The 12,126-nt window shown below is 37.8% G+C and overlaps 1 protein-coding gene across 2 annotated transcripts in view; it reads right to left on the reverse strand.

Moving 5' to 3' along the window:
• The window catches only part of nahoda (DOMON-like domain-containing protein nahoda), a 35,196-nt gene that overhangs the window by 5,879 nt on the left and 17,191 nt on the right, over nucleotides 1-12,126 (reverse strand). For both annotated transcript variants that reach the window (XM_018453887.1, XM_018453894.1), the window contains exons 4-10: nucleotides 6,210-6,307; nucleotides 6,013-6,136; nucleotides 4,979-5,210; nucleotides 3,739-4,140; nucleotides 2,974-3,018; nucleotides 2,213-2,773; nucleotides 229-678 (exon numbers count right to left, since the gene is read on the reverse strand). In XM_018453887.1, coding sequence (XP_018309389.1) covers nucleotides 229-678; nucleotides 2,213-2,773; nucleotides 2,974-3,018; nucleotides 3,739-4,140; nucleotides 4,979-5,210; nucleotides 6,013-6,136; nucleotides 6,210-6,307 — 1,912 coding nt within the window. The remainder of the gene's footprint in view (nucleotides 1-228; nucleotides 679-2,212; nucleotides 2,774-2,973; nucleotides 3,019-3,738; nucleotides 4,141-4,978; nucleotides 5,211-6,012; nucleotides 6,137-6,209; nucleotides 6,308-12,126) is intronic.

Raw genomic sequence — 12,126 nt, forward strand, 5'->3', positions numbered from 1 at the left:
ACGCTGCTAAAAAAAGAAATTTGCTTCTATTACACGTAAAAGCAAATTTCCTTTTTTTTTAGTAGTGTACAGATATAATGTGTACGATCGGAGGAAATTATAAATTTCAAGCTGGAAGGCATCAATGACGCCTAGTGTACAATGTATGATTTTAAATGCCACGCTAGACACACGCGAGCATCAATAATCTCTGGATAAACACGGCGGATGCTGAACAGATGATCTCACCGAAGAAATTCATGGTGACCACGCCTCTCTGCATTCCATGGCCGTGATATTTGAGCTCGTCCACCTTGTAGAAGTCTTTGACGCCGACCTTGGCCTTTTCGATTCCGCTAGCCGGCTGGTGTATGTATCTGCCCGGCTCTTGACCTTTCGCCCAAATCACCTGCATATTGCCATCGCGGATCTCGTGATCGGTCGGTTCGTTTGCGGCCAACTTCCTGCGGAAGAGTATCGTCGTGACGCCGTCGCGTTCGTAGCCGAACGCAGCCGTCAGGCTGTCCTTCCCAGTCTCGTCCCAGTACGCGTCCTTGCGCGGCGTCGATCTATCCCTCGTGTAATAATCGCCGATCCTGTAACTCGTCCCTCGAGCCGTGCCGATTATAATGTCCGTGCAGTCCATGGGGTTGAAGTCGTGCTTAGGCGTGTATTTGTGTCCTGGCGCCGGCAACGATGCTTCGTGTGTGCAAATAAATTTAGTTAACACAAAGATCCGAACATTGCGAAAATTCGCCGTAAAATTATCATGTAGAATGCCTATGATGAAACTGAACGGTGAACTAATTATGAAATGCGTTGGATATATTTTTCGTCAATCGAATGTTTTGTAACTTCATGACTTGTATTTGTCTAAAGAGAAATTAATTTTGTATTATACATATATCTTGTAGCTTTTTTTTCAAATTGTTCAGCAGTATTTTCTCTTATTATTCGTACAGCTTTTTTATTAAGAATGTATTATCAAATATTTTTTAACAAAATGAAGAAATTATAAAAAAATTACAAATCTTTTTATATTGTATTTAAAAGTAATATAAAAAGTTTGGCGGCTAGCTACTAAAAAGTTTAGACTCTGGACAAAAAATTGTTTTAATAAGAAATAGACATGTTTAAAAAAAATAAGAAAATAAAAAAGTTTTCATTAAAACTATAAAATTATTAAATATAAATATTGATCTTATTGAACTGTTTCATATGTATACATATATATAACATTCGTTTTTGTACTGAAAGTATAAATTTTCAATTCCATTCATTTTTTGCAAAGACTATATACATCTGATACATCTTCAATTAAAATATTTTTTGTACACACACTTTAAGTTTTTTAAAACTTCAGTTTTCTTGTTGGTGCATTTCAGTCCCGACATATTAATTCTTAGTCTGGAGTGAGATGAGTCGATGTTATGATGCGGGAGTTAAATGATGTCCTACAGTGTCATGAGAAAAATCGTGACGGATAGAAATCGAGACACGTGCAAATTTCGTGTCAAAATAATGCATGCTGCAACTCGGAAGTTATTGATATTTACAAGGAAAATATAAAATTCTCGTGGTGAGCAGTGTATATAGCGACGGGGACGTGAAGCATTAAGCGTTATCAACATTATTATCTTTGCATACAGTTGTCTACTTTTTGCTGCTGCGTGCAAAGACGCAGTTGGCAAAATTAAATCAATAGGAATTTATGCGGAATTAGGACAATTGCATTAACATTTTAGATTTTACATCCAGCTTCGGTATCCGGTGGCGGAAATGGCGGACGGAATAGATTACTCTCACATCTTATCAGCACGCTAAATACGCTTTCACGGTAAATATTTGCTGTTGCAGTCCTCACGTTCCACTCGTGCAAACTTTTACCGGCTGCCACACGGTCATCGTGAAAGTCGCGAATATCGAAAGGAATATGAGCAATGTACATACACCCTACTGATTATCTATTGAGATATATTCTACAACTACGAGAGATTTTACATTTATCACTGAATTTGTTTTCAATGTTGGTTCAACGTAATGTACTTGTGTAGAATATATACGTATCGGAATTATAACAATTCTTGTATTTCTTTTTCATTACAATGTCAAAAACAAAAATTAAATAACTAAAAGTTAGAAAGCGAAAAATCTCTGGTAGCTTAGGAGTTAATGATATGAGAGTGTAGCATGGCGATATGTGCGAAATAAGCGTTAAATCGGTCCTCGTTACCTTTCGTCGCTCCCGACTTTGGACCCACACTTGGCTCCGGTTCTGAGCTGGGTTCTGGTTCAGATTTGGGTTCCGGTTCAGACTTTGGTTCCGGTACAGAATTAGGCTCCGGTTCGGATTTTGGTTCTGGCTCGGATTTTGACTCCGGTTCGGATTTTGGCTCCGGTTTGGATATTGGCTCTGGCTCGGATTTTGGCTCCGGTTCGGATTTTGGCTCCGGTTCGGATTTCGGTTCCGGCTCAGATTTCGGTTCTGGCTCAGAGATAGGTTCTGGTTCAGATTTCGGCTCCGGCTCGGAGCTAGGTTCTGGTTCGGATTTTGGTTCCGGCTCGGTGCTAGGTTCAGGCTCGGATTTTGGTTCCGGTTCAGAGCTAGGTTCAGGCTCGGATTTTGGTTGTGGCTCAGAGCTGGGTTGAGGCTCAGATTTCGGCTCTGGTTCGGAGCTGGGTTCAGGCTCGGATTTTGGTTCTGGCTCAGAGGTAGGTTCTGGCTCAGAAGTGGATTCTGGCTCAGAGGTGGTTTTCTGCTCGATAACATCGCTGACCTCGCCGACTTCTCTCCCTGTGCAACAAAGCATCGTACGTCGTGCGAACTATCTACTTATTGGGACCATCACCTTGTGCGTCGTGTCTCGAAAGGGGGTTATTGTTACACCGACTACTAGGATTTCTCAGGTAAATCTACATATTGCTATTAAATTCCTGAGGAAGCGAGCGACTCACCGGGGCTTTTTTGGACATAAATACATAATACATACATACCAAGCGCAGAGGCTGCGGATGATTTTGGAGATCTCCTCTTGCGACCTAAAAAAAGATTAATTTTCAACCAAAAATATTGCGAAGATTACGTTACAAATTATCATCTTTTTTATTCTCTTGAAATTGTAAAAATAATTAAAATTTCCTATAATAATTATAGTTAACGTCTCATTGTGATAAATACGAAGAAATAATTCTGTCTTTAATTTTCATAGAATTTGCAGTTTGGAAATAAAAAATTATGCGTGTGCATGTTTCACATTCGATGTACATATTCTCCGACTCTTGCTTTACGTAGTGTATCATTATTCTGAAGCGGATTACTTCTGCTTGCATTATCATTTTTTACAATCGTCATTTATGTAATTACGAACTCCTTGAACTCTGAACGAATCATGTATAAGACGTCAGAATACATTAACTAGTACTGATAGCGTGTTAATGATTGTGTCGCCTGTGCGCGATATGGTAGAAAAAAATCGAATAAGAACACTCTAACAAATGCATATCACGTATGTATATGTTACCAGACATGTTTTCTCTTCCTGCAGAAACGCGTAGAAGTTCATTTCGTAAATGTATAATACAAGAATATTGCATGTTGCAAGAAGTGACATATGAATTTCAAGAAACACGTGAAGAGAGTTGTAGCGGAATCTATTGCAACTTCCTGAGATACTCTACGACATAAACATTTTGCAATATCGACAAATACTTTCTTTCCGGGAAATAATGACGTGATATAACACGATAAATAGATCTTACCTTGTTTTGTGCTAACTTGATAGGTCACGCTGGTCTGTACAGTAACATCAACATCCGGTCGCGATGTTACTCCGAAATTCGCAGCATCTGCCTTCGCCGATCGTCTCTTCGCTATCGATTTCTCACCTTCCACGCCAGGTTCTGGTTCCGGTTTGGGTTCTGGTTCCGGTTTGGGCGTCGATTTGTCGATGGGTTCCGATTTCGGCTCCGGCTGCGGAAGTGGTTCAGGGAACATATCTTTAATCGTAGGGAAAAAACCAATCCACGTTGTGGAGTTGGCTACAAGAATGCCTTCCACTTCCTTGCTCTCCTTCAATATCCGCCAGTAGAATATGATGTCGTCAGAGAATCGCTTCATCGAATACGCATCCAAATTTACGTCGATACTTTTCACCGGTGATCCTGAAAGTGGAATTATTGATAGAGCAAGAACGATTGTCACGGACGATTTCACCGCAAACTTGTTGAGACAACGCTCGCTACGGTCTGAAACCTTCTTAATCACTTTTTTTTCATTTGATGAATGTCAGTGCTCGCTCGCACTGGCAACTATTAAATCACTTCTGTCTCTAAGGATTCATTAAAAAACTAATAGATCATCAGTTTTTAGCTAATACAGCGTGATCAAGAATTGATATATATAGTTGTGAGTAAAATTAATTATTAAATCTCACAACAAATGTAAATATGTTGAATATATTTTTCACACATATTAAAGAATATAATAATAATATTTGCAATGCGAATTTGCTAATTTTTAATATGTTATCATCTATATTTAAAATGCAATTAATAAATCAGAAGTTTTATATGCAAAAAATTAAAAAGAAAGGCAATTAAAAAATTAATTTGTTCAAGGCAATTGACATATAATTTAATAAATATTTAAAAGTTCTATTAAAATGTGTTTTATTATAAATCGCTAAACATAATGAAAATATCACTATAAAATATTTGATGCAATTTCAAGAGTTATTTAAAAAGATTTAATTTAACATAAGATAAAAAATAAAAAGATATAAAAAGCGCAAAGTTCATATTGTATCGTAAAAAAACTCGTGTCTTATTTTTTATGTGTTGGTATTAGAGAAATCAAAGTCTTTGGAATCTTTCCCTTTCTTTTCCAATCACGTCCAGATGTTTGATATCAAGATCAGCCAGACGTTGATATCGATTCGGCATAAGTGCTCCAGAAGCGATTGTCGCAGCTTATGCGAGAAATTCTCGAAGGGAAACTTACTCTTCGCGCAACCCGGACCAAACCATCCGGCGTTACAGTAGCACTGCTTGGTAGGCACGGTCGTGCCACCATGGTCGACGCACGTGCCCAGAATACCGCAGTCCGCGTCGTCCACGCACTCCTCCTTAATTTCGCACCTCGCGCCGTGGTAGAGACGGTCGCACCTGCACCTGCCTAGCAGGTGACGTCCATTACCGCTACAGTTCTCTTTGTAACCCACTCTATCGAGAATCTGGTCGGCGGAAAAATTATACATTACAGACCATCCGAGTGGAAACTCGGAGAGACAGAGGAGAAGGAATTTTGCGACTGCGAGGAAATTTGTCGTTAATTTCATATCTACGAAGATAATTGCTAAGATGTTTTGTGAAACATCGTTAGATGTGAATTTTCCCAAGCAAGATGATGTCAAACAGCATCTTAATAACGTTTTAATGACGTCTTTAACATCAATAAGACATTAAATAAGTTATTAAAACGTTACCTTGTTACTTGGACAAAAATGTCTAGTTGGATTAATTGAAATGCTGGTTGAAAATAGATAAATCAGATTTTTCTGGTTAACTCTACTAAAATTCTAATTAAAATAACCGGAATTCTGATTGATATAACCATTAGACACATTAAAGTTTAAAAAATTCCGTAATAACACGATTACACATTAAAACAATTATAATAATTAAATATATTAGTAATTGAAAAAATACGTTGATAATTTTTAATGATTTTATATTTTCGTCGCGATTATATATAGATTGCAGTAATTACAATAACTATGATACATTGTCAATTCGAACAAAACTATCAATACCAAAATACGTCAATAATTTATTAACAATTTTATATTTTCGTTTTTTATACAACTTTTTTGTCTTTTTTTTTCAGTTTTGTTTAGTAGCGAGTAAAACGTGTTAACGTCGCAATGTATCATGCTACTCAATTTCATTTTCCGTCGTTTCGCTCATCAATTAAATTACTCTGCGTTTAATCGGGTTAGAAGCTACATTTTCCAAGAGAAATCACGAGAAACTCACATCGATGTCGGCGCACGACCAAAATCTGTAGCTGGAGCCCCATTCCTCGGCCTCCCGCAGCAACCTGATGGTGCAGTCCGTGCAGGTGAAATCTTGCGGCAGCTGCACTGGATACCTCTGCGCCCTGGAAAATCGGAAACGTCAAGCTTAATTAGGTAATCAGACTCGAGAAGAAGGACGCATCATCATGCACTTACGTGGCATCGCCCTCGACAAACTCGCTGTTTTTTGTGATGGGCGTCAAGTCGATCAGAGGTCTGTCATAAAAGTCTAAGATTTGAAGACGAAATCCTCCCTAAAAAAATGCATACGTGAAAAGTAAAAAAAATTATTTATTTGAAAACATATATTTATGAAGATATATGTATATTTAAACTAAATATTTAAGCCTATTTATTTTTTAATATATTAAAATTAATATATTTTATTATTGATTAATAATATTGGTATCTTCACACACATTATTTTATTTCTTTCTGTCAAAATTTTGAATCTTATAATTGTCATAATTATCGCGCTACTCAACATTAAAAACAGAGGTTCAACAGAAGGATTATATTTTTGTAAGGAGTAGATTCATGCGCCTGTCACGTATCTAAGAAATGAAGAATATGCTCCACAAGTCGTGAACTGAATGTCTGTCCATCCATCCATTTCTATTGTGCCCATTCATGCCATTCCGTTAAATTTATGGCTTTTTCCTCCTGAGTTCCGCAATAAATGACACATCAGAACGAGACAACACAGTACAGCGGCTTCGATACCAGCCAATACGGAATTGATGCAAGCAGATTCCGGTCGTACAATTTCTCGATTTTTTTTCCCCTCATAACTTGTCGAGTAGCAGAAAACATTGCGGATAATTCGTTCCGTCGCCGTCAATTGGCCACACTATCCTCAATAAATCAACAATAACGGATAAAAATTTCTCTGTTTTGAGTTTACTAACACAATTAATGTTATTATTCTATAATTTGTCATTGATGTGTTAGCAATGACTATATTAATCTTAACATTAAACTATGTTAATTATATTAAATTAATAACATTATTATTTTCTGTGATGGCCATTCCACTATACTTAAATAATTTAATATTTTCAAAAATTTTAGTTGTAATTCAAGATGCCCAATTTATTTTAACAGATATTCCGGCCTTCAGTTATGGCTAACAATAACAAGAACGTGGAAATTATGTTATTATGAATTTTGACAAAAACACTCACGTTCATAGCGACGCAAGGATGTCGACAATTAGTAAAAAGAGTCTGATTGCATTAATTAAATAATTAGAGTTCTGGGTGAAAATGAACAAATCAGAATTTTGTGATTGAATCTATTACAATTCTGGTTGAGATAACCAGAATTCTGATTGATACGTGATCAGAATCTTCTGGTTTGTCCATTTTCAACCAGAAATTTTTCTCAGTACGATAAACGGAATCACGAGCGTGTCGCATGCGCGAACGACGCGGAACGACGCGTGTTTCTCGGTCACGTTATTTCTGTTAACGTTGACTCGTAAACGCGCCTCGCAATCACGCGCTTGCAACACTCACTTGGCGGTTTATGAAACGTGTCTCGAATTGAGAGCGCGCGACTAACTTACGGAGGGCACAAGCCCTCCTCCTTCTCCCCGTGGATCATCCAATGTTCGCACTGTCCACGGGAGTAACTCGAGTAACGACGGCATAACGACAGCGGGTCTAATGAGCGGGTCGGACGACTGATTGATATGCGCCACTGGTTGCGACACCGTGAGATTTTTTTATCGTCGCGTCTCGAGTCCCGAGCACCGTTAGGAAAGTGCGTGGTGTGCTTGTATGCAGGCCGAAGCAAGTTCATAAACGCTATTGAGTAACATCCGCATCCGTCTCGTTGTCCGTAGGAAGCAACAACGCAAGAATTATCGCGACACGATTAATAGCCGTAGATGCTATTGTAACTTAATCGAGGTGTGCAACGTGTAATTCCTCTTTCGGAATCGACCATCATTATTATGGTCATCGGATCGAGTCTTTATAAACCTATATGATTATCCTTAGCCTCGACATTGTTCTGATTACATTAATTGACAATGATTGTTCAGCGCGAGCGTGGTATGGCAGATAGCGCATTGATTTATCTGGTCTATCATGTCAGAGGTTGGATCTCAGTAGGAATCAAAATATTTACGCTCGCTCGTGTCTCCTCTCGACAAAAAGCCGGCAATCTTCTGAGAATATCCTTGCCCACACGGAGAAAAATAATTTGCTAGTATGATTGTATGAGCCAAATAACTTTGCTATAATAGCAACTTTATTTTGTTAGCAAAATACAACTTTAGAGAATTATTCGAGAGAAATAAATAGGCACAAATAAAAATGAAAGAAAAACAAATCAAAATTAATTTTTTTATTAGATTTGTGTTTGATAAATAAACACGAGCCAGAGGCCTAAGAAGAAGAGAAGAAGATTTTGTTTAATTGATATTTTTGGCTTATGTATTTTTCAATGTTAATTTTGAAAGTGAGATTAGAATTTATCTTGCTTTAATTTTTTGTAACCAACATATTTTTTTTTAAAACTTATATAGGATTAAATCAAATTTTATGCACATATCTAATAAAACAATAATAAATGTTTCTGCAAAAGTTTATTCGGATCCACTTATTTGTTAAAGTTATTGACTTAAAATTGCAGTAAAATATATTCATTTTGCCACATAAAACCATTATAAGCCAAATTATTTGTTTTGCAATTGTTTCAAGACGTATTCACGAGCTATAACGTCGTCAAAGTTTTTTTAATTATATTGGCTGATTATTTTAATTAAATTTATCTTCTGAATATCTCTCATGTGACGTCTATGATGCGACGAGCATTCGCGCGGATGCAAAAGACGCACAATGAACGAAAACCGGTGGCCGCCGTCAGCGGTGTTTCGAGTTTCAAGAGGTCGCCGTGAAGGAGAAAGGGAAGCTACGAAGTGCCGCGTGGTACCGCTTCGCACGGGGAACACACCTGCACTCTCGGCAGGCATGGTTGTTATTGTCGAATTTTTCTCGTGCCACAGATATTTTCACGGCAACGGAGAGGGGGTCTACGGGCCGCTGCGCCGCGCCGACGGCCAAGATTTCAACCTGTCTCTGTCGTAACGTAATCCACGCGCGGATGTTCATTGCGGGTGTACCTTTCATCTTTCTGCTTCGCGAAATCTTCCTGCGAATGACTACAAAAGAGATTTTGCAAAATTAAAAGCGACTCTTTTTCCGCATTTTTAACTGCAGTAACTATTAATATATTTTTTTGTAAATCTAGACGTATTGATAAAAAAATAGAAAGAAAAAAAGAAAGAAAAAAAATGCAATATTTAAATATTTTGTTTACTATATTTTAAAAATTACAGTCCAATCCTCTGATTAACCTTTATAGAGAAGCTATGGTATAAGAATATAAAGGCTATGTTCCAAAATTTGCCAGTACTGAAAATCTATCTAGTGCACGTAACGTAAACTAGATTTTCAATATTGGTAGTAAATTTTGGAACACAATCAAAGTATTCTATTACGCATATTACGCATAAACTAATAGAACAACCAATCAAATGCTTACCTCAAAGTTAGCGCTAAATTCAAATACAGTATTGATAAAAATATAAATGTATAACAAATATAAGACAAATTAAAATTCTATCTACTGTGGCTAAATGAAAATTCAAAAAATTTTATTCGTGTCCGCAGTATCTGCACTTTTCACTCGAAACAGTCTTCTATAATGCACCTACAATCTAATGCACATGGTAGCAGCCAGTAGCAACCATATTGTTTTTTTTTCTTTTTTTAAAATACAATTTAGAACATTTTAAATGGTTAAAGAACAGCCACCATGTTTTGAACTACTGCGCATCTTCGGCAATGGAATATCTTATATTCTTGTACCATGAGAGAAACTACTATAATAATGTTGAAACAGTGTTATATTTTAAAGCAAAAATGCAATGAACCATAAAACGTAAATCTTATTAAAGGAAAAGCTGTAAGATTTTTAAAATAAAAAACCCCTCTCTCTGCCCTCTAAAGGTTAATTTAGAATAGATTTTTTTGTTAAGTTTTATTCTTTTAAACACTAAATGTCTGTAGAATTAGTACAAATTTTCTTCTACGATTTTTTTAAGGTTTACATGTACATTGTCCATTGTTCTATTATCGCATATATATCTGGTATGATGTTTATTACGATCTGAATAATATTTTTAAGAGAGAGCGATAACTCGATTTTACTCTTTATGCGGGGTCTACAATAGAAGTCGTAGCGGTCGTAGGATCTTAAATCGTAGATCCCGCATTACATTTATCCAAGAGTTGCAAAGAGAAAATGTAAATATCGCCCGATAATCCGTGCCGCAAGGACGAAAATCGTTTCGAAAACGAGGGCTTGCTTCGTTTCGCCGCACGCTTCGCTGAGCAAGAGAATCGAGGGTTTTGCACGTTAGCCGAAGGCGAGGGACAACGCCTTCGTGCTCGAGCGATCGTCATCGGCGACGTTCGAGTTACGGTATCCAGCATACCGATCTGTTCTGCCTTAGAGACGCTCCAGGCTGCACACTCTGCTGCCTGCTTGCCTATACCGCCTCTATTCGTCCTACTCGTAGATCTACATGCCTACGAGGAGACCACGCTCGTGAATAATTCAGCGCGCGTCACCTTGAGCGACAAGCGCGTGTAGGCAAAGAAAAGAGGAACCTCTTCGGCTCGGCGCTCGGCACTCGACACGTCGTCGCGTCGTCGTGATACTCCTCTCCTTTTCGTAGAACCACGTGCGGGCAAATTCGTAATGTCCTGCGTCGAGTGTCCGAGTGATCGTTACGTTGAATACGAACGACCGGCAGCGATTATCGTCGAGCACAACGAGCACGTCGGACGAGCGTTTTTCCCGTTTGCCTGATGGTGCAGTTAATGAACAATGAGGAGGCTGTTATTGCTGTTGTTATTATTATTTGACAATACCTACGCGCTTTTACTACTGCGCGCGCGTCGAGAATGCAATAAAAAAGGTGAAATAAAGGTTGCTCATCGTCTTGAACTGTGAGAACAGTGACGCTCGTTAGAAACACGATAAATAAATTATTGCTTTTGACCTGTGACGTTTTAATGATTTGTAAGCTATCAGATTTGATGGATTTATAGTCATGACTGTGTAAAAAAATAGCGTAGAGATTTGATTGACAGAAGCTTCTCTCTTAGTTAAGAAGTCAGTTTATAAAAATCAAGTTTGTATATGTAGGTGAAATCAATCAAGCAACTTTAATATATACCACCTTGATCTTTGAAAGTAAAATTAAGGTCACTTATTAACCTCACCTATCGCATATGCACTATAATAAATAGATTTTTATATGGTCCTGCAAAGTTTCTGATATAATTGATAACATATGTGATCTAACTATTTCTTTGCAGCGCAATTTCTGAATTTCTGCAAGGGCTCGTAAAAGTTTCTCTCTCAGATGTTAATAAAAGAAAACGTATAGGTTTCTTTTATGGTCTTGTATAATTTTCTGATAATATACAATGTCTCCGCAATATTCTCAACGTTTCGTTCTTCGACAGTGCTTTCCACGAAAGCTCGTAAAAATATCTCTTTTTCTCTCGCTTTCTCGTAATTGACGGGGACCGACAAAAATTAATTTTAATAAAGCAAGGGCCATCGTTTACGGTCTCTCCTAAAGTTCTGATAACACATGGCGCCTCATTAATCTCACGCTTCACGATCAGTTAATGCTTTCTCCGAAGTATCGCAAAGCTTTCTCCTTCGGTCGATCATAGGTATCATGCGTTCAACAAGACTGCGTCATGCAATCGATGGGTAATTTAAATTCAATTTATCCGGATTTAAATCTAGATTTTAATCGCTCTGTGTTGCACGAACTTTAATTTTTAGCTACCTAGAAAGCTTACTCCTTGAAAACGGAGTACGGACGGTAGTCATTATAACCCACTGTGCACTGTGCAATGTGCGCGCTGTGTAAAAGGATTAATTACCGAGATATATAAAGAGAGACAGAGAGAGAGAGAGAGAAACCTCGAAGTGCGGTGTTACGCAGGTACCCGTGCGGTACGCGAAGAATGCTCCATTA

This window comes from Mycetomoellerius zeteki, unplaced genomic scaffold, assembly GCF_001594055.1.
Source record: "Mycetomoellerius zeteki isolate Tzet28-1 unplaced genomic scaffold, Tzet1.0 scaffold111, whole genome shotgun sequence".
In the NCBI taxonomy this organism is placed as follows: domain Eukaryota; kingdom Metazoa; phylum Arthropoda; class Insecta; order Hymenoptera; family Formicidae; genus Mycetomoellerius; species Mycetomoellerius zeteki.